This window comes from Apodemus sylvaticus, chromosome 16 (assembly GCF_947179515.1).
Source record: "Apodemus sylvaticus chromosome 16, mApoSyl1.1, whole genome shotgun sequence".
In the NCBI taxonomy this organism is placed as follows: Eukaryota; Metazoa; Chordata; class Mammalia; order Rodentia; family Muridae; genus Apodemus; species Apodemus sylvaticus.
In genome coordinates, this window is record NC_067487.1 from 77,342,580 (window position 1) to 77,365,895 (window position 23,316).

Sequence of the window (23,316 nt, forward strand, 5' to 3'; positions counted from 1 at the left end):
TATCTAAATTATATGAACTCAAGAAACTAGATATCAAGAAATGAAATAACACAATTTAAAAATGGGGGTACTAATCTAAACAGAGAATTCTCAAAAGAGGAAAATCAAATGGCTAAGAAACATTTAAAGGATTGTTCAAAACCCTTTAGTCATCAGGAAAATGCAAATCAATACTATGTTGAGAGTCTATCTCACACCTGTCAGAGTGGCTAAGTGACAGACAGTTCATGCTGGCAAGGATGTGGAACAAGGCTAACACACATCCACTGCTGATGAGAATGCACACATGTACAGCCACTATGGAGAGCAATATGGTGCTTCCTCAAAAAGTTGGAATCAAGTAGGGATTCAATCTACCTCAACACCCAGCTACATATACCCAAAGGATGCTTCATCCTTCCACAAGGACACTTGCTAAAGCATGTCCATTACTGCTCTGCTAATAATAGACAGAAATTGGAAATAACCTGTGTCCCCTAAAAGAAGCTGCTAAAAAGTTAAAATACATAAAAATTGACATCATGATTATAGACAATGGGTGGAAGTACAAAAAACATCATCCTGAATAAGGCAATCCAGACCCAGAAATGTAAATGTAAATATGCTATATATAAATACATACATATATATATGTGTATAGTGTGTGTGTGTGTGTGTGTGTGTGTGTGTGTGTGTAGCTATCCAGAGAGGTTAAGCACAGAGAAAGGGACAAGAAAGGGCATATGCATCTCCCTGGGAGGAAGAAATAGCTCTTATGGGTGGACTGAGGGTGAGGCAGGATGCAAATGGCATCATCAGGGAGGAGGGGGAGGGCGGCAGTGTTGAGGATGGAATGTAGAGAGAGACAGCTAGAACTGAGGAGCACTTGAAGTATGCTATGGAAACCTACTGCAGGGGAAACTCCCTAATATGTGATTCTAATGAGGTCACCTAAAATGGAGGTGAACAAGTGCTAATTGGCCATCTTATCACTAAAGGAGTCTTCCAGGACTGAGACTAGGTGGCATTCAAATGAACTGTTGGCCAGTGGGGTACCAGAGACATCCCCAAACAATCCAGGTTGTTGCTAAGACAATGGCTTCCTCTCTGCAAACCGACTGCAGGGCCCCATTGCCAAGGACAACTTCCACTCAACTCAATGAACATGGTGAAGTCGAGGCGGAGCCTACATGGCACCCTCACCCACATGTTCTAGTGTCTTTTGTGTGGGAAAGTACTCTGCAGGCTCCCCAATGAGAAATGTAAACACTAACCAAGCCACAAAACCTGTGACCTATAATCCCTGCAGGATCTACTAGGGCAACTTAGAGGAATAGCCAACCAATGTCTGATTTGACTTAAGGCCATACGCACAAGGTAGAACCCACAGGCAACACTGACTGGAATATCAAGAACCAGAGACTAGACAGGAGACATCTTGAACACCAAACATTAATGATCTAAAGAAAAAAGGTAGCAATAAAATATCTCCTAATGATATTGTGCTATACACATAGAATGATACATTATGTATCAGAGACCTTCCCTGACAGAATAAATACAGAGCCAGGTGTTACACAGACAGAGACTTTAGAAACTGACTCAGGGAACCCTGAAGAAAAGGGGTGGAAAGAATTTAAGGGAGAGGGAAGATGGTGGCTGGGAGATATGGAGGATACCAGGAGAATAAGGCCCTCTGAATCAAATAAGCAAGGCTCATATGACATCCCAGAGAACGAAGCAGCAAGCACAAGGCTGACAGAAAAGGAAGTGGGTCTGCAGGGGAAGAAAGGTGGGGGAATTCAAGGCGCCGAGGATGAGGAAACTGTAATCAAGATATACTGTATAACAAAAGAGTCTATTTTCAATAAGCAATCAAAATGAGTTCAAATAGACAAAAAAAGGAAAAACCCAAAAAACAGAAACAGGCACACACACACACACACACACACACACACACACACCAAAAGAGGCAGATTCAATGTTACAATTTATCAGTGAGATTAGACCCCAGGCATAAAAACAAAGTGTATCTTTAGGTCTTTGTCCAAGTATGGTCTATATTAAATGTGAAAACTGTGCTCATCAGAGGTAATATGAAGCAGGTAAGGATAAACCAGATAAATGGTGCCAACATTCTAGATAACTTTGCTAGCACCAAGTAGTTATGTTGGAAAACCCCTTGGATTTCTTTTTTTCAGTTTTCAAAATAGCTTTTAAGCATCAGAATGAACAGAGGATATAAGGCACAGAAGGATGGAGAACCTCCAAGCTGTGAGAACCTTGGTTAAGAGCAGAGCATAGGTATTGCATGGATGAGTACCCAAGGGACTAGGTCTGCTCAAGTGACTACAAGCTTAGGTACAAGATCAGAAAAATCAATTATAAGGATTGAGAACCTTTAAATGTTGTAAGAATTAATAAACACAAGATGAAATAGCTTATCAATAGCCAAATAAAGCACCAGGGAACATTTGAGATGTCCTTGAAGAACAGCCATACAACCAACAGGATCTCTGAAGGTGGAAAAAAAAAGGCATAAAATAAATACTGGAGTTATCATCAATCAATGTCATTAAAAGAAGAGTTAGAAACCTCTGATAAAAGTTCAGCATCCTTTCATGCTTAAAGTCTTGGAGAGAACAGGAATTCAAGGCCCATACCTAAACATAGTAAAAGCAATATACAGCAAACCGGTAGCCAGCATCAAACTAAACGGAGAGAAACTTGAAGCAATCCCACTGAAATCAGGGACCAGACAAGGCTGCCCCCTTTCTCCTTATCTTATCAATATTGTACTTGAGGTACTAGCTCGGGCAATTCGACAACATAAGGAGGTCAAAGGGATACAAATTGGAAAGGAGGAAGTCAAACTATCATTATTTGCAGACAACATGATCGTCTACCTAAGTGACCCAAAGAACTCCACTAGAGAGCTCCTACAGCTGATAAACAACTTCAGCAAAGTGGCAGGTTACAAAATCAACTCAAGCAAATCAGTGGCCTTCCTATACTCAAAGGATAAGCAGGCTGAGAAAGAAATTAGGGAAATGACCCCCTTCACAATAGCCACAAACAGTATAAAGTATCTTGGGGTGACTCTTACCAAACATGCGAAAGATCTGTATGACAAGAACTTCAAGACTCTGAAGAAGGAAATGGAAGAAGACCTCAAAAAATGGGAAAACCTCCCATGCTCATGGATCGGTAGAATCAATATAGTTAAAATGGCCATTTTGCCTAAAGCACTATACAGATTCAATGCAATACCCATCAAAATCCCAACTCAATTCTTCACAGAGTTAGAAAGAGCAATTATCAAATTCATCTGGAACAACAAAAAACCCAGGATAGCTAAAACTATTCTCAGCAACAAAAGAAAATCTGGGGGAATCAGTATCCCTGACCTCAAGCAATACTACAGAGCAATAGTGTTAAAAACTGCATGGTATTGGTACAGTGACAGGCAGGAGGATCAATGGAACAGGATTGAAGATCCAGAAATGAACCCACACACCTATGGCCACTTGATCCTCGACAAAGAGGCTGAAAACATCCAATGGAAAAAAGATAGCCTTTTCAACAAATGGTGCTGGTTCAACTGGAGGTCAGCATGCAGAAGAATGTGAATTGATCCATCCTTGTCTCCTTGTACTAAGCTCAAATCCAAATGGATCAAGGACCTCCACATAAAGCCAGACACTCTGAAGCTAATAGAAAAGAAACTGGGGAAGACCCTTGAGGACATCGGTACAGAGAGAAAGTTTCTGAACAGAACACCAATAGCGTATGCTCTAAGAGCAAGAATTGACAAATGGGACCTCATAAGGTTACAGAGTTTCTGTAAGGCAAAGGACACCATCAAGAGGACAGATCGGCAACCAACAAATTGGGAAAAGATCTTCACCAATCCTACATCAGATAGAGGGCTAATATCCAATATATATAAAGAACTCAAGAAGTTAGACTCCAGAAAACCGAACAACCCTATTAAAAAATGGGGTACAGAGTTAAACAAAGAATTCTCACCTGAAGAACTTCGGATGGCGGAGAAGCATCTTAAAAAATGCTCAACTTCATTAGTCATTAGGGAAATGCAAATCAAAACAACCCTAAGATTTTATCTTACACCAGTCAGAATGGCTAAGATTAAAAATTCAGGAGACAGCAGGTGTTGGAGAGGGTGCGGAGAAAGAGGAACACTCCTCCACTGCTGGTGGGGTTGCAAATTGGTACAACCACTCTAGAAAGCAGTCTGGCGGTTCCTCCGAAAACTGGGCACCTCACTTCCAGAAGATCCTGCTATACCACTCCTGGGCATATACCCAGAGGATTCCCCACCATGTAATAAGGATACATGCTCTACTATGTTCATAGCAGCCCTATTTATAATTGCCAGATGCTAGAAAGAACCCAGGTATCCCTCAACAGAAGAGTGGATACAAAAAATGTGGTATATCTACACAATGGAGTACTATTCAGCCATTAGAAACAATGAATTCATGAAATTCTTAGGCAAATGGATGGAGCTGGAGAACATCATACTAAGTGAGGTAACCCAGACTCAAAAGGTGAATCATGGTATGCACTCACTAATAAGTGGTTATTAACCTAGAAAACTGGAATACCCAAAACATAATCCACACATCAAATGAGATACAAGAAGAAAGCAGGAGTGGTCCCTGGTTCTGGAAAGACTCAGTGAAACAGTATTTGGCAAAACCAGAACGGGGAACTGGGAAGGGGTGGGAGGGAGGACAGGGGAAGAGAAGGGGGCTTACAGGACTTTCGGGGAGGGGGGGGCTAGAAAAGGGGAAATCATTTGAAATGTAAATAAATTATATCGAATAAAAAAAAAAAAAAAGAAACCTCTGATAAAAAAATCACACAGGTGAATGACTAACAGCCCTAAACCCAAGCTTTGAAGAAGGATGCTTTAAGAAGTCAAAACATTAGAATAGTTGCTTTAATAGGTCAAGGGATTAAGAACAGTTTAGACTTAATCCAAAAGCGAAATCCTCTATATACTTCAAAACTGGGAAAAGCAACATAAAAGAACCATAAACAGATAAGTCATTGTCATGAGCCATCTCTAGCACCACAGTATTGATTATATGAGCTATCCCTGCCTAGAGTCAGATATTAGTAGCACAGTAAACAGGATTGTTTAAAACATGTCTTTTCTAGTAAATAAGAATAATAGAATAAATTTTGTAGTAAAGTAACTGAAGAGAGCCAGCAAAATGACTCAGTGAGTACAGGAGCTTGTAGCCAGGCTCTATGACCTAAGTTTAATGCCTGAAGGAGAGACTACTCTATAAACTATCCTCTGATCTCAGTAACACATCTGTCTCCCACAAATAAATGCTTTTTCTATAATGATAAAAAGGATTGCACGCTGGCAAAACCACTTTGGAAATCAGTCCAGTGGTTCCTCAGAAAACTGGACATAGGACCCAGCTATACCACTCCTGGCCATATAACCAGAAAAATGCTCCAACATGTAATAAGGACACATGATGCCCTATGTTCATAGCAGCCTTATTTATCATAGCCAGAAGCTGGAAACAACCCAGATGTCCCTCAACAGAGGAATGGATACAGACAATGTGGTATATTTATACAATAGAATACTACTCAGCTATTAAAAACAATGAATTCATGAAATTCTTAGACAAATGGGTGGAACTAGAAAATATCATCCTGAGTGAGGTAACCCAATCACAAAAGAACACACATAGTATGCACTCACTGATAAGTGGATACTAAGCCAGAAGCTTGGAATACTCAAGATACAATTCACAGACCACATGAACCTCAAGAAGATGGAAGAACAAAGTGTGGATACTTTGGTCCTTCTTAGCCAACCAATGGACTGAGAACAGGGTCCCCAGTGGAGGAGCTAAAGAAAGGACCCAAGGAGCTGAAGGAGTTTGCAGCCCTATAGTAAACAGCAATATGAGCCAACCAGTACCCCCAGAGCTCCCAGGGACAAAACCACCAACCAAAGAATACACATGGAAGGACCTCCAGCTACATATGTAGCAGAGGACAGCCTTATCTGACATCAATGAGAGAAGAGGCAGCCAAGCAGTGGTGGTGCGTGCCTTTAATCCCAGCATTTGGGAGGCAGAAGCAAGCAGATTTCTGAGTTCAAGGCCAGCCTGGTCTACAGAGTGAGTTCCAGGACAGCCAGGGCTACACAGAGAAACCCTGTCTCAAAATATCAAAAAAGAAAAGAGAGAAGAGGCCATTGGTCCTGTGAAGGTTCGATGCCCCAGTGTAGGGGAACGCCAGGTCAGGAAAGTGGAAGGAGGGGTTGGTAAGCAGGAGGAGGGGGATGGGATGGGGGTTTTCGGAAGGGTAACAAAGAAAGGGAATAACATTTGAAATGTACATAAAGCAAATACCTAATAAAAAAGGCAAGCAGCTAAAACGTAAGTTTAGCAATCGATATTTAATACTGATTCATTGAATGACTTATGAATTCATATCAAATAGCAGATAGTTAACTATCGTCTGCTATAACTACATCATAATGTTCAATGCATTCCTACAAATAGAACCATTATATCAACTATGAGTTGAACTCAAAGATAAGTTTTTAAAATTTTTATTTTTATGTGCATTGGTAATTGCCTGCATGTTTGTCTGGGTGAAGGTGTCAGATCTTAGCATTAAAGACAGTTGTTAGCTGCCATGTGGGTGCTGGGAATTAGCCCAGGTCCTCTGGAAAGAACATTCAGTGCTCTTAACCAATGAAATTTGGTTGAAATGTTTACAGATCTCTTTAGTTTGGTAGTATCAATGTTTCATTGACAAAACACTTTTTAATTTATTTAAAAAGCACATACATAAATTCTACTGCTCTTTTCTAATGCAAGGAAAAAGTTACAGTATTTTAAAACTGAAGTGCTGGCTTGGAGAGAGAGCTTAACAATTGGAGAGAGAGCACATACTAACAGTCTACACCTTTACCCTCCCTCCCAGGAGCCGGGGCCACGAGTTCAAGGCCAGCCTAGTTTACATAGGAGTTCCAGAACAGCCAGGGCTACACAGAGACCCCAGATTAAGAAACAAATCAAACAAACAAACAACCCACCCAGAGTTCACACCTCTCTTGTGAAGGATCTCAGCTCTGCTCGGAGACCGAGACCGATTCCAGGAAGCTCACAACTTGGCCAGTAGTGCTGCTCCAAAGGCAGCCAGCACTTTTGGCTTCTTCAGGACCCTGAACTCATGGGAACATAGCCATCCACACACAAACACATACATAAGTTTTAAATTGTAACCCAATGCTATTTTTTAAAAGATTATTGTGCGCTGGTGTTTTGCCTGTGTTTATGTTTATGCGAGGGTGGCAGATTCCCTGAACTGGAGTTACAAACAGAAATGAGCTGCCAAGTGGGTGCTGGGAACTGAACCCACATCCCTTGGAAGAGCAGTTGGTGTTCTGAACCACTGAATCATCTCTCTAGTGCCCAGTGGCAAAACATTCTAAAAACATTATTAAAAGTGATGCTTAAAAGTATAAATTCTCAAGAAAATGCCTACACATAAGTTCATTTTCTTTAAGAATGAAACCTATGAAGCAACAGAGTACATACAATTGATAGCTTGTATTCAATCCCAGCAGCTCTTTAGTTTTTGGTTAAGATAATAAAAACATCCAGGAAAACTGATTAAATTAAGAAATAACAGAAGACTTTTTCTTCAAAATAAGTTGACAAAGCAAACGAGTTTAAAAAATAGAGCAAAAAGCCAGGAAGTGGTGGCATAGGCCTTTAATCCCAGCACTTGGGAGGCAGAGGCAGGTCGATTTCTGAGTTCGATGCCAGCTTGGTCTACAGAGTGAGTTCCAGGACAGCCAGGGCTACACAGAGAAACTCTGTCTCGAAAAACCCAAAAAAAAAAAAAAAAAAAAAAAAAAAAGCAAAGATAAAGATACATACTAACTAAATACCATTTATAAGCTATTCTAGCTGACTGGTATTGAAATTAATAGTTGTTTACTTTAAAAGATAATTTCCCAGTTATAGCAGTTGAATAAATTATGCAATACCACATATAAAGCATACAGTAGTCATATAAACATTGCCAATGAACCAAGTATCTTGGAAGATGTTAATCACTTCATCTCTAGCTAAGACATGAATAAATGTTTCATCGAAGTTCTGAAAAGTTACAGAAAAGGCTCCGTGCAAAAGCCATCCTATATTCTTCCATTCTTCTTAATTGTAGGAATGTTTTCTGACATTGCACAAAATTCTATAGGTCTATACTCAATGAAGCTATCTGCTGAAAGCAATACACATTTGATTTTTACAAATGATCTTATCCAAAATAATTCTAACTCAGTTAACACTTTTTCTCTGAAGCCTTTGGTAAGTTTCTACCTAAACCCAGTAAGTCCACCTCGAGTACCCACTGCGACGCTCAACTCTGACTGATGACTGGTGGAGGATCTCAGCCACTAAAACTGTCCTCATTTCGTTCACCTCACCCCAACCTCCACTTCCAGGAAGCTACCACAGTAGTTTTAATACCACAAAGTTAATATTTACTTCTTGATAAAATAAAGGACAAAGGATAAACTTAACACACTGTTTAATTATAGGCACTGTACAAAGAAGCACTGAACTTTAACATAAAGAAAAAAATATTCTTTTCTTTATGAAAAAGTAGTGCCCCTTACTAAGAAAACCAATATATCATGCTCTCTATGCCCCCAAAGGCAAGGCATGAGATAACCATCCCAATTTGATGTAATGGCTATCTGTTTTGAGGGTTTTTTTGTAATTTTTTTAAATTTTTTTTTATTGAGTATCTTCTTCATTTACATTGCCAATGGTAAAACCTTTCCCAATTTCCCCCCTCCCAAAAGCCCCCCCTTCCCAACAATTCCCTACCCATCCTCACATCCCCTGCCTCCATATATATGCCTCTACCCGACACATTCCCACCTCCCCTCTACCCCCACCCCCAGTCCGGTTCCCTTTGTTGGGGCCTCTATTGAGCCTTTACCTGACCAAAGACCACTCCTCCCACTGATGCCCAACAAGGCATTCCTCTGCCACATTTTTAGCTGGAACCATGTGTGCCCCTTGGTTGATGGTTCAGTCCCTGGGAGTCTTGGGTGTTTGGTGTCCTAAGTCATTGTTCTTCCCATGGGGCTATAAACCCCTTCAGCTCCTCTGGATCACCCTCCAGATCCTCTGTTGGGGATCCCAAAATCAGTCCAATAGTTGGTTGCTAGTTTCTGTCTCTGTATTTGTAAGGCTCTGGCAGGGCCCCTCTGAAGACAGCCATGGCATGCTCCTTTTGGTTCAGGCTTCTCATCGTAGTGTTGGGGTTTGGTGACTATTTATAGGATGAATCCCCAGGTAGGGCATTCCCTGGGTAGCCTTTACTTCAGACTCTGCTCCACACATTGCCTCCTTTATTGCTCCTGTGAGTATTTTGTTTCCTTTTTCAGAAGAACCATAGCACCCTCACTTAAGTCCTCCTCCTTCTTGAGCTTCCTGTGCTGGGTGAATTGTAAATTGTTTATTTTGAGTTGTAATGGCTACTTGTGTTACAAATACTTTCATTTATACAAGCTACATATTACAACCATGTTAATTAAGCATACTAGTAATGGCTCATAAAGCAAATTTAAAATAAAAATTCAGTTATAAATACAAAAGCTGAGAAACTTTAAACATATATCCATAGTTAACTATTAATTAAAGGCATTCATGGTGAATATTTTAATTCACTGAATAATTAAATACACTAGAGTATATATAGTTTTGTTACTAGCAACACAACAATTAGAAAAGCTTTCTCTCCTGGACTCATTTCCTATCTCTAAAATAAATGGCAAATGATATCTCAAATCCCAATTAACCAAATTACCAAATACACAAATGGAAATTTGAAAATGTAACACTTCTACACCACCAGCAAAGTCTCTGATGTGGAGTTTTCAGCCAGTGGTAATAATGGTCCTGCGCAAACAAGGGATAAAATGAGCTACAATTTATAACATGTCTGAAAGGAAAATAAGATTTGCAAATTAATGTAAAGCATTAGACTTAACCCACTACTCAACAGTCTCATTGTAATTAGTGCTTTAAAACAGACAGAGAGACAGCCAGACAGATAATGCAGGATCTCCAGGGTCACTGACATGTTTGGTGGGTTAAGGGCTTTACTTCCAAGCCTCAGGATGTGACTTGGATCCCTGGGACACACATGGTAGAAAGACTGAAGTCACACATAGTAGAAAGACTGAAGTCACAGCAATCTTCAGAGCTCCACACACACTCCATCCCACATAGGTACACCTGCTACAGCACACAAGAACACAGGCACTCAACTTTCTCAAAGTTCTAGTCATCTCTAGGGACTTAGGACTTAATGAGTCTTACACACTTGTTTTTATTTATTTATTTGGTTGGTTTTTTAACTTTATTGCAGAAACTTAGTAAATTCTCTCCTTAAATGACTTCTGGATTTATATTTTTAAATGATACAGTATTTTTTTTTCTAATCAGTGGGTATCATGAGAAAGGAGTTAGGGATATCACTAAGCACTGGGGAAAAAAGAAACAAAACTGTTTGAGGGTATTAGTTACACTTGAGAGATTGTATCAGGATAACAGGATCAAGACCAGCCTTATCTACAGCGATACATTCTAGGGCACCCTGAGGTCCACATGGAGGAAGAGGGAAAGAGGGCATAAAAATTGAGGACCGCAAACACTTCTACTAAAAATGACTAATAAACAATTTATAAAAGTAAAATGCAAGCACTCAATAAGCAATGTTAAAATTTATAGTAGAAAAGAATTTCATAATAAAGTGTTTCAAGATCATAACCTATAGTACATGGAATGTTTCAGGCTTTTTCCTGTGTTTGTAATGGTCAGAAAAATACACTGACAATTACTTCCAAAATCCAGCTGCCAAGTCTTCTACTTTGTCTTAAAGAGCATAAGACAATTTTTAAGAACAATAAATGCAAAACTAGGCGTGGTAGCATACATCAGTTGGGAGCCTGTGGCAGAGGAACCAAGAGTTTGAGACAGCAGGAAGGACAGTGTGAATTCCATGCTGACCTGAACTAATTAACAAAACAATGTGGCAAAAATCAAACAGCAACACTTAGATAAGAAATCATGGTTTCCCTTTTGAATAAGGCTAAAGAGAAAGGAATGGTGTTACTGACAGAATAAATCCATTTACACAGACAACCCCACAAGCCTCAAGAATACGAACCATTTAAAATTAATTACTTAAAATCATCATAAATATTGGTGAAGTCTTCTGGAATGATAAAAATGTTTAAAGATAACGAGCTAATCGAGTTGTGGCTTTGGTGGAAAACCATCTTCCAGCATGGCTTCCTTCAGTGAAAGGGAGCAGAAGGTGGCCCAGAAGGTGATCACGGCAGGAGAGCCAACAGCCGCAGTCAGCAAAGAAAGAGCACAGCACCAGCAGAGCAAGGCATGGTGCCACGGACAAACAGGTAACGCAGATGACTGAGATTATTATTTTTCAAAGTTCCTATTTATCAAAGAGATAAAAATGTGAAGTTTACTTTAAAAAATAAATACAGGGTTGTAACTCAGAATCAAACACTTCCCTCAGCACTGGCCAAATGAAGTAAAACGAAAACCTGATTGTGCGAAGTGTTCTGGTAGGCATCAACTGTTGGCAATCTATAATAAAATGCATAAAACACAACAGAACAACACACTAAAGGTTCCTGTAGATAAGCCAGTTGCACTGAACAAGGGTTTCTTTTGCCCTTTTCAGTGCCCATTCAGAATAACCACATTTCCTTATAAGCTAAACCTCTCTATTCTCAAGATTTGCTGCAAAGATACTATCACTATCAACCGATAACACATACTGCAGGAATGTGACCAGACATAAAATTATAAATTTACTTAAAATGTTGTTTAACGTCTCTTGCAATTCAGCTGTTTGATGTTAAGTATGACCTTGAGATGACAAATACTTCATTAAAATATCCCATGCTTCCTCTAAAAATAAAAAGTCTGTGCTAATTAAACAGTTAGTGGTCATAAAGAAGTGACATGGAGAGATGCTCTTTGCATCCACTGATCATATGGAAGAAAAGGCAAGTTTTTCAAAGAGATTATAGTTTTTTCTTTTCTTTTTTTTTTTTAAACTCATTTGGAAGCAAAGTTTCAGATATAAGCAAGTCATCACAAGTGCAAAGAAGAGGAGAGCCCTGGGAAGAAGAAATGGGTAAGTGTGACACATGTTTAGAACAAGTGTGATATGGAAAGCTTACAGCAGTGCCTACTCATTCCAGCATAGCTTCAAGCCCATGCCCACACCTAAATGATTAATGCTCTGGCATGAAGGAATGTTTTAACTGCATATAGTTGAAGCAAAAGAAGTACTAAGGAATTTACACTGTGACTGCACAAGTTACTCTATGTGCCTCCATCTGTACAATTGAAGTTAAAACAAAACAAAACCCCAGAACTCAACTACTTCATAAATATTTAAACTGCTAAAAATACACTTAGGTATTATAGTTGCTGATGACAAGCAAAATTCAATTTTTACCCATCTATAGTGCTTTAAGTCTTTAACTTTTAAAAACTTTATTTTCACTCTTGCTGCTGTGATAACCCTGGGCAAAGCAACACAGGACAGTTTGTCTTACAGCTCTAGGTTGCAATCAGGGGTCAGTGACACTCCATCCACCGTCTAGACCAGTGAGTAGTGAGCTAACACTCAGTGAGCTAACACTCAGTGAACAGTGAGCTAACACTCAGCCCCCATCAGCTTGCTTTCCTCTCTCACAGAGCAGCATCTCCTTCCTATCGAGCAATTCCTCTACAGAGAGGGTGAGCCTTCCTACCTCAATTAATATTCTTAGCAAACATCAAATTTTTTTTTTACCTTAAATCTTATACTTTATGTCAAAAATACAAAAGATATTCCTATAATCCAATATCAGAATTACTATTTCTGTCTTATTTAAGTGTTATGAAAGTCCAACTGGGACTTTTGGTGGCTGGGGTGTATTTTCTCAGAACTCTATGAGGCAGAGCACTAATATGACATACTGTGGATTCAAAAGTGAGTATAAAGCAAGGCTGCAGAATATAATCTAATATAAAAAACAATGTCCTCATTCCATTATTAGAACAAGACCCTGCTTTTAAAAATGGTCATTGTAGCTGAAGATTTATCACAGCTGTAGAACATTGCCTAGCATGAAAAGCCAAGGCACATTCTCACAGAGACACACAGTTACATACTCACAGAGACACACAGTTACATACTCACAGAGGCACACAGTTACATACTCACAGAGACACAGTTACATACTCACAGAGACACACAGTTACATACTCACAGAGACACACAGTTACATACTCACAGAGACACACAGTTACATACTCACAGAGGCACAGTTACATACTCACAGAGACACACAGTTACATACTCACAGAGACACACAGTTACATACTCAGAGACACACAGTTACATACTCACAGAGACACACAGTTATATACTCACAGAGACACACAGTTACATACTCACAGAGACACACAGTTACATACTCACAGAGACACACAGTTACATATTCACAGAGACACAGTTATAACAGAAAAGTCTCTGCCTTGTTCTTCAGGTTCAAATAAAAGAACAGCATTTTTACATCAGCATCCAAAATAAAGTGAAATATTTAAATAAACGTCTAAGAAGATTCAGCTAGGTATGGTGACATACACCAATCCCAGCACATGAGAAAAAGTAGGAAGAGAATAAACTATAAGATTAAGAGAGGAAAGGAACAATTTTAATGTTTCCTAAGAAACTTTATTTTAATTGAGGTAAGAACACCCTCTCTGTAGGTGATCTGTTTCACAGGAAGGAGATTGCCTACTCCCTGAGATAACAAAGTTGATCACAACCTGTCATCCAACTGTACATCAACCCGGTCTCCATAAAAAGCACCAAGCCAGCCAGGACTACAGTGTGAGATGCTCCCAGGTTTAAAAATAGAAAGAGAAAATATATAAGCAAGATCTGATGAGGAAAATGGAAAGACTCTAATAATCAAAAGCAAAGGGTAAATAAACAGGAGATACATCATGCTCAGGTTCACAGAAAGCAAGACTTAATATTTCCATGACATGGATCCTTTTCAGCAGGCTGTATACCAATTTAACACCAATTAAAATCATGGAAGAAAGGCTGGATGGTGGCTTCGCGCACATGAGCATATACTGTTCTTACCAAAATGTGGGTTCCCAACATAGACTTCAGACAGACCACACTGCCTCTAAGGTTAGCTACAAGGGACTCTAATGCCAACTTCCTTAGACACCTGCACTCAAGTGTACATACTCACAGAGATACACAGTTATAAATAATAAATCTTTAAAACCACAGAAAATTATTCTAAATTTAAAGAATGATCCCAAAATTTATAACGACAGGTTAAAAGAGCTAGGATAGAAAACAAAATATTGAAAGAAAACAAAGTTGGAAGACTGACATGAAAAGATGAAGATTATAAAGCTATAGTATCAAAACTGTAGTATGACAAAAGGGCAAATCAATCACTACAATAAAATAGAGAAGCCAGATATATGCTCACAAAATAGAGTTAATTCAACCTTGACAGACAATAATATCAAAAAAAAAAAAATAGGGAGAAAAGTCAGTCTTATCCAAGAAAATATGACGTTGGAACAACTGAATATTCACAATGAAAAATGAACAATCTTTCAAAATTATATTTAAAACTGATCATAGCTTTACACATAAAACAAAGAACTTAAAAGAGCCCCTATAAAGAAAACACAGGAGACAACTTGGTTGACCTTAGGTATGGCACTGGCTTTCTAGACCTATCAATAAGGCAAAGTCCATTCATTAGAAAATTAGTTGAGGGGACTGGAAAGATGGCTCAGTACTTAAGAGCTCTGGCTACTCCTCCAGAGGACCAAAGTTTGACTCCCAGCACCCACACACAGCGGTTTACAACTGTCTGTAATTCCAATCCTAGGAATCAGAGGTCCTCTTCTGACCAGGCATGCATATGGTACACAGACATACAGGCAGGCAAACCACTTATAAACTTATATTTTTTAAAAAAAAACACCAACAGTTTTTTTTTGTTTTTTTGTTTTTTTTTGTTTGTTTGTTTGTTTTTTAATTAAGTCAATCTGAGCATGGTGGTCTGCAGGCCCAGGTCTGCTTCTCCCTGGGGATATCTAGACGTTGAGCACCAGGCTGGACTAGAAGGAATGAAGCTTAGCCAGGCAAGGGGAGTCAGAGAGGATCTCAGCTTGTGTATGTACAGGAGAAACAGCCTTCTCTGGAGATGGTTTTGAGTGAAACAGCTTTCTTTACTGGGGATGAGGAGGATTGGGGATGAGTGCATATCATTATTGGCTGGGACTCAAGGTGCTGGGAAGGCCTCATCTGGATGAAGAGGAATTCCAAGTGCTTGCTGGATGAGGAGAGAGGAAGGTTAACCAGAAACCTGGCAACCACGCTATGTGACTACTTCAAGGGCAGCAGAGGTAGGGGTCTTAGGGCTCACATGTGATAACATGCAGGCCCAGGTGAAGGAGGAAAACAGCCCGACTCCTCCCAGTCTCAGGATTTGGACACGTCTAGACTTTACTCTTCCTCCAGAGCAGTTTACATCTTGCTCCCTGATGCATAGCTTTCCAGCCCCACAGAGGTCTACCTGGTTGGGTAATAGTTCCCTTAGAGATGAAAACATTCCATCCAAAAAGGAAAGCTTTTTTAAATAGGAAGGTAAAGAACTTAAAATAGGTTCTGTAAGACCCTGAAACTAATCACATTCCCTAGTGCCTTCCCTGCCAGAGTAAGCAAGTAAAGCTGAGAGTCACCCTGGACAGAAAGAAGCCAGGCTGTGACAAAGACTCAGACCAGCCCAGGGACACTGCAAAGAACACTTGAGACCACAAAAGCTGAAGAGGAAGCACAAAGCAGCCAAGCTGCCTGGAAGGGGTCTCCAGTGGACGCAGCTGGAAAGAAGCCTCTCCAGCCTGCTGAGCTCCCTTTAGGCTGGCCAGTGTGCTCATGGTTCCCAGCGTTGTCAGCTGTTACCTGTGCTAGGTGTGTGTTGGGTGGAGTGGGGTAAGCAATACGGTGGTACAGATGTCTGAGTCATTTCTGCTGCTATAAGTAACTCCTTACCCATTTCCTTTTAAGTTACCCTACAGAACACATCAACTTGACTTTGGTGGTATCTTACTTAGGTCTGTCATGGGCTCCCTATCTGGAAGAGAAGACATGTGCATTGCATCTCCCCAGGACAAATTTTGTCACATAGCACATCCCCTGCAATCCAAGAACCACTGACTGCCAAGTATAGGTCCTGGCTCTGTCTTACAATAAATGAAGGAGGAGGGTAGGAAACACAATAGGAAAGGAAGAAGAAAACTATCAAGACACAAAGACACGGGGGAGGGGGGTTACCTTAAATATTACAAAGTAGAAGCCAATCCGCAACAGTTATATTATTGCATGGGTCCAATTATATTACGTTCTGGAAAGTCTTGATTATAGTGAAAGGGATCAGTGGATGCCAAAGGATGGGAAAGAGGAAGAGTGATTTCAGGGTAGTAATGATGGGTGTACATAAAAAAAATCTATTTATCCAAACCCACAAAAAGTATGACCAAAATACACTATAAAATTCTCAATGAAAGAAAATATATTATTTTAAAAAATAATATCACTCTGGTAAAAGTTACAGATAATGGAGAGGCATGTAGAACAACAGAAACTTATGCACATAATTTAAAGCTTCTCTTTAAAAAATATATACCTTTAGGGTCTGGAGAGATGGCTCAGCAGTTATGAGCAGTGGCTATTTTTCCATAGGAACCAGGTTCATTTCCTAGCACCTATGCGACTACTAATAACCATCCGTAACTCCAGTTCCAGGAAGTCTGACCCCTTTCATGTTCTCTTCAGGCACTGCATACACATACATGCAGGCAAGACAACAATACACATAAAGCTTAATTAACAATTAATTGGCTAAGAAAAACTTCAAGGGACTAGAGAGATGTCCAGTAGTTAAAAGCACTTGCTGCTCTCGCAGTTCTGACTGGTTCAGCACATCCACATATGGGCAACAACTGTCTGTTACTGCAGTTCCCAGGGACCAACACCCTGCCTGGCCCTGTACCAGACCTACAAATGGCACAGCCTTCACTTCTTCTCAGTATGTGATGGAAAACTACAATCTATGTAATAAACATCACCTACATGCTTAAAAATAAGTGTTTATTATCATCATGTTCACTGAAAACGTAATAATTTTGTTGGAAGTCTGATACAGCTAACCACAATGTCAGTTTTGTGACTGTTTTTCAGTGTATTACAACTGTTTAAAATGTAGTTGGTGAATTCGTACACATATGGGCCAGTCAGATTATTTTTGAGTCCCCTGGCTACAGCTTATGACCACCATCATCATTTTCTCCCCCTCTGCCTTGTTTCACTTACCATGCCTAGCAGCCTGTCTCTTTCACTACAGGAATAGCAGTCAGCCTCTCCTAATGGAAAAAAGCTCCAAAAAGCACAGATGTTTGTTTTATAAGCAGTTATATCCTTGGCCTATCAATGTTAAAAAACAGTGAATGAGTGAACAAGTATATCTGAAATAATAGGGCTTTTTAAACAGTTGTCTGGTAAAACAAAGGGCACAGTCATTTCAGCCAAGCCAACAGAATATCCACTTCACAGGGACCAGAAAGTTGCTTTTTTGGTTTGTTTCACATACTTCCAGAGCAGAAAGGTAAACTACGGCTTGTCCTCTCTGAAACTCACACTAGGGTTTAAACCCATTGGATTAGAAGGGTAGAAACTTCACCTAACTTATGTTTCAGGGTATTGCCATTGGAATGTGACAAAATTCCACAAGATCATCATAGTAGAGTTCCTATAGTTAAATAGAAAAAAGAAAGAATGGACACACGCTCTCACATGCACCCCTCCTCTTGCCATTTGCTGAAACATTTCACTGATGGCAAAGCCATCAACTAGATAAAGTCTCTTTGGACCAGAACTGTGAACAAAATCCATACTATGTCATTAGCAATGAAAATAGAATCAAACAAGCAAAAACGTGGAAGGTAGTTTACAAATGTTTGTTTCAGCAAATGTGCTCAGGCACAAGCTTAACTAACTGGAGAAACACAAAATCTCTAACATAGATTTATTAGGCCTCTTGAAGGAAAAAGAGCAAAGAATCTCAGGAAAGGGAAATCAGAAAACTCCACAAGAAACTCAGATCTCTGCTACTACACATTCAATGTTAAAAACCTTCTTAGAATCTTCAAAATGATTGATTTTCATTCAAATGCAAAAGAACTTCTAATAAATATCCCCTCCCCCCATTCTTAGCCTTCCATTTTCCTCTAAGAATGGTTCGAAGACCACTTGTTTCAGACTTAACTACAGAATTTTTTTAAAAACAAAATTCAGAGTTGGGAATGATAGCTCATACAATAATCCCAGCATTTGGAAGGCTGAAGCAGGAAAGCAGGGAGTTAAAGGCTAGCCTGAGCTACTGAGTTAAAGGCTAGTCTGAGCTACTGAGTTAAAGGCTAGCCTGAGCTACTGAGTTAAAGGCTAGCCTGAGCTACTGAGTTAAGCACCTGTTTCCAAAAACAAACAAATAAGCAAGCAAAGATTCTGAAATTTTAATACTCAATAATGGGATCCAAATACACATTTTTATTTAACCAAGAATCATAGGTATTTTATTCTCTGAATAGCACAAGATTCATTGTATATGAGGCTAGCCTCGGACTCACAGATCCCAAGCTAGGATTTAAGGCATGCACCACATGCCCAGATTCTTAAGGAAACTCTTGGGAAACACTCTTCCCAAGTTCACTAATGTCAGCTTTTCCATGATGCCCCAGCTTACAATCCACTCACTGGCCTGGACTCTTTAAGTATACTATGTGTGCTTCTCTCACAACACACTCCACAGTGTCTCTTCCCAGCACTGCTCCTCACCAACTCTGACAACAGCAAAGCTTTCTGTCTCCCACAACTAACAGCAGCAAATTATTAAACTGCTACATTGACTAAACAAGCCACCAGGGACCTGTAACTCAAAATGCTGCTCTAATTGTGCCACTGTTCTCTCATAAATCAACATCAATGCAGGATTCCCATCACAACACAAAGTGGAACAGAATTAGTATGCCTACAGTACATTTTCTACCAAATATTTTCATAAACTGAAAGCAAATAATTCAGAAAGCTCAGTATTTTTGGTCTATATCACAAACCTACTTCCGTTTGCTCACAGTACACGAACCTGACATACACAGCATATCTCTAAAATTTGAGGCTACATGCCAGATCAGAGAATGAGAGGGCAGAAGAAATTTATAAGCAATTAAACATCAGTAAATCCAAAATATCCACTGTGAGTATTTGGGATATAAGACAGTAGTGAAATACCTGGCCTAATCCTAATATACAAGGATTCTCAGACTACCCATATGATGTGTGTGTGTATAAATATATATGAATGATTAAAAAAAGGAACAAAAGGGGCAAGAAAACCATATTAAATCTTTTCTACTTATTCACTTTACATCCCACTCACTGCCCCCCTCCCACAATCCTTCTCGCCCCCCACCCATGAGCAGGTGGGGCCCCCTGAGTATCCCCCAACCCAGGCACATCAAGTCTCTGTACCAGACTAAATCTTAATCATGTATTTATCATGAAACAAGGTTCTAAGTCTCTGGATGTAAAGAATCAGAAGATGACTAAAGCTAATTCTACTTTTGTCCAGAATTTTGAACTTTCTGGTGAGAGTTCAGACTCTTACCAAATTCATGTGAGTAAACTAATGAGCAGAATCTGGGTCTTGAGAGTCCACGTCTATTGAGTGCTCTTCTCACTGTATGGTTCACAACTCAAAAGAAACGGTTAATTCAACCAAGCTCGGCCTAAAGTCAGACCATCCTTGCTTTAGTTTTTAATGATTCCAAGCACTGACTGCAATTACATACACAAACATCCATTTCATAGAGGTGAACAACTTTAGTCAAGTAAATAACTCAAAAACAAGACAGATCAATGTCACAATGGAGACAGCTAACTACCAGGCCCCACACTGAAATGCCACCATGAGATAAGCTGAAAATACACCTACTTCCTTAGCACTGCCAGGGTGGTTCTATGGATCTCAGAATACAGAGAACACATTCGAATGCTGCTTCTCTGTGACTATCATGTTAATCATTTTATATACACACTAACGCCAACTTTCTAGACAAGACCAAGTTTAGTAGACATCACCTCAGGTGTATCACTGCCTACTCCTAGACTACACATTCTTCCTTCTGTAAAATTTGAAGAGATGGGGAGGTTGCTAGACTTTAATTCCTTCCAGTTCTAATGTTCCCTCTCTAATTTCATTAACCCAAATGAGAACAGAACTCCCTTATGGAGTGTAAGCCATCCTGTTCAGAGGTGCAAAACATGAAAGGAAACCTAAGTCACCTGGTAGCAGGCAACTGGAACCACGTGAGTTTATTCTCCAGTAAGTCCTGCTAAAATCACCATACACTATAGGTAAAACTAGCAATATTTGATCCTGGAAAAAAAAGGGGCATGGCCAAACTGGTAGCGGCACACGCCTTTGATCCCAGCACTTGGGAGGCTGACGCAGACAGATCTCTGATTCATTGGGCAGTGTGGCCTACACAAAAAGGCCGCAGCACAGTCAACTGAAGCTCGAACCCAAGTTAGAAGTCTCTGCAGATGGTTTGAAATCTTTCATTAAGGTTATTGCCTGTTCAACTTTACCAGACCCTGGGATCTCGGAAACTGCCTATCTTTTTAAAATCCTTTTATGTTCCAGAAAACAGTTGAGTGCCGTTACCACCCCCTACACAACCGCTTGCCGTCCTCCCATATTCCTACAACAAAGCCAAACTAAATGTTTCAAGATCCCATCCATTTCATAAATTAACTTCTGAACCGTGTGATCAGTCAGCACCCACGGCTTCTTATCTAAAGTTGATTTAAGATGTTCTTTGTACAAGTCCCTGAACTTTGTCCTTCTTTAAGCCTAAAACAGCACGGAACTCTCAGAATGACAGTAAAACACCCTTGTTACTCCTTTCCCTCCACCCTTCTCACACTAATTTCTACGAATTCCTTCTCACCTAGCCTTTAAGACACTTACTTGCAAGTAACATGCCTGATAGAAACTTACAACAGGAAATTACAAATTTTCCTTTCAGGTTAAATCTGTTGGGACTCAACCTGGACATTTTCTTTAAAAGTGACACTGATCTAAGTTCGGCAATAGTTGAGGGTTAAGAGCAGCCAGTCTTGTCTTAAGTGCCTTGGCGTTGCTGGTCTCCAAGGAGACAGGCAAGTGTTCAAAAGGTACTTCTGTGTCCTTAAATTCTCAGCCAAAAGCCTGCAGCTGGGAAAGGTGGCGGGGACAAGGCGGCGAGCTGAACAAGGTCATCTGCGGGCCACCTGGCGCCACGGGCCACAGCGATGGCAGGCTACTCAGGCTGGGCACGCGGACGGACACGCCCCTCGCGACCCCGCCGCCCCCCGGCGGACGGGAGCCCCTGCGGCGGCCGCGCACGCGCGCGCGCGCTCTGGGCAGGTGGGGGTCCCGCCGGTGGTTCAACCAACACTCCAGCAGGTTCCATTCCGAGCAGGGACATCAACTGGCTCCTTTCACAGCCTGACCTCTCCGCCCTTTCCTCCTGAAGGCTGTCACTCTGGTCCTCACAAGACTCACCATAACGCCAAGAACAGGTCGTGGGACAGACACTCTTGAGTCCCCGGTACCGTAAAGAATCTCCCCTCCAGGTTCTGCAAAACGGATCTCTCTAAACCGCGAGGGAAAAGGTCTTCCGGCTCGGCCGGAAGTCCTGCCCGCATGGGAGAGGAAGTCCCTCCCTCTCCTGACCGCCCGCGACCCCACGCCACGCAGAGAGGAGGAGACGCAAGGCGTCCTCTAAAGCTACTTCCGTGGGTGTGAGGCTAGGGCGCGGGGCGGGGCTGACCTTGAGAACGCAGGGGCGCAGGCGCACAGGTAGGTGGGCGTGGCAGGGCGGGGCGGGGCCGGGTGCCGTGCCCCGCAGGATTCCTAGGTAGGTAACTGTACTTTACGCAGGAGCTCGTCATAGGTCTGTGGGAGCGAGGGTCAGCTGAGTGGGTGTAGACTCGGTCGGTTTAGTGAGAGTAAAGAACATTCTAGGCTGAGATCACTCAGAAATTGTTTAGCTCAGCCAGCCTCCCTTCAGTCCGCTTTCCTTACGCAGTACCCTGGAATCTCAGTAAAAATTCATGCTGTCCAAGCACCCTCCTTTCTTAGGTCAATGGAATGTGACCTTTAGAATTTCTTCTGCTCTTCAGAGGATATCTACCAAGAGCAGAGGAACTAAGAAGAAAATTCAGTACGGACACTTCCTACCTACTCAATACCAATATGAACAAAAAGGGCATTATAACATTCTCCTATACATACATATACATCTGTTTTATGACACCTGCCCCCTTCCAAATCTGTACCAGTGAACTTGCCTTTTGTGATGAGAGTTAACCATAGAGTTTGAAATAAGTACCCAGAGCATCTTTGACCCAGAAATTTATCACACAGTTTAACAATCCTTATGGAAACATGCTTATCTAACCCTTTTCGTGAGATATCTTTTACCATAATGTGGTTTTGACATGACGTCAGAATGCGGAGGGAATTAATCTGCAGCAGTCAAGGTTGTGCAAACTGAAGCAGCTCTGATGTTCAATCTCTAACTGGCTCAAGGACCCTGGGAATCAATTCTGAGCCACCTAAAGAAGTTAGATTGGTGCTATTTGAAAAGGATACAGAGTCAAAGTTTATAAGTTATGTTGGTTTTTAATGGGGGAGGGGTTTGGGTGACAGGTGATAGAGAAATTACAGGAAATGAGAGCGGCTACTCCAAGTGCAATAGCCTTGAGGAATGGTTTGTGAAGCTGAGTCTGCTGCTGATCAACCCAGGGCTTCCCCGAGGTTTCCGTTTCTGCTTTATAGAGACAAGCCTGCTAATAGACAGGCCCCAGGGCAACTACAGTACCGGAAAGAGGGACTCGGTTGACTGCTCCTGTATCTGGGGGAAGCCTTTGCTTTCCTTGAGAAACAGAAGATGGAGAAGGAGAGTGGCTATCAGCCTGTCAGTGACATCACATTCTGGGAAGTCTTGTCTTTCATTTGTGACACAGTGGGTCTTCCATCTGTCCTAAACCTGGCAGCCGTGTTGAGGATCA

At 40.9% G+C, this 23,316-nt stretch overlaps 1 protein-coding gene across 2 annotated transcripts in view; it reads right to left on the reverse strand.

The window, feature by feature from the left end:
* The window catches only part of Tmem161b (transmembrane protein 161B), a 78,795-nt gene extending 56,843 nt beyond the window's left edge, over positions 1 to 21,952 (reverse strand). The window contains exon 1 of one of the 2 annotated variants that reach the window (XM_052159718.1): positions 21,806 to 21,952. In XM_052159718.1, coding sequence (XP_052015678.1) covers positions 21,806 to 21,948 — 143 coding nt within the window. In that variant the 5' untranslated portion in view covers positions 21,949 to 21,952. The remainder of the gene's footprint in view (positions 1 to 21,805) is intronic. The other variant, XM_052159719.1, reaches the window with a different exon arrangement.
* Positions 21,953 to 23,316: the final 1,364 nt, after the last annotated feature.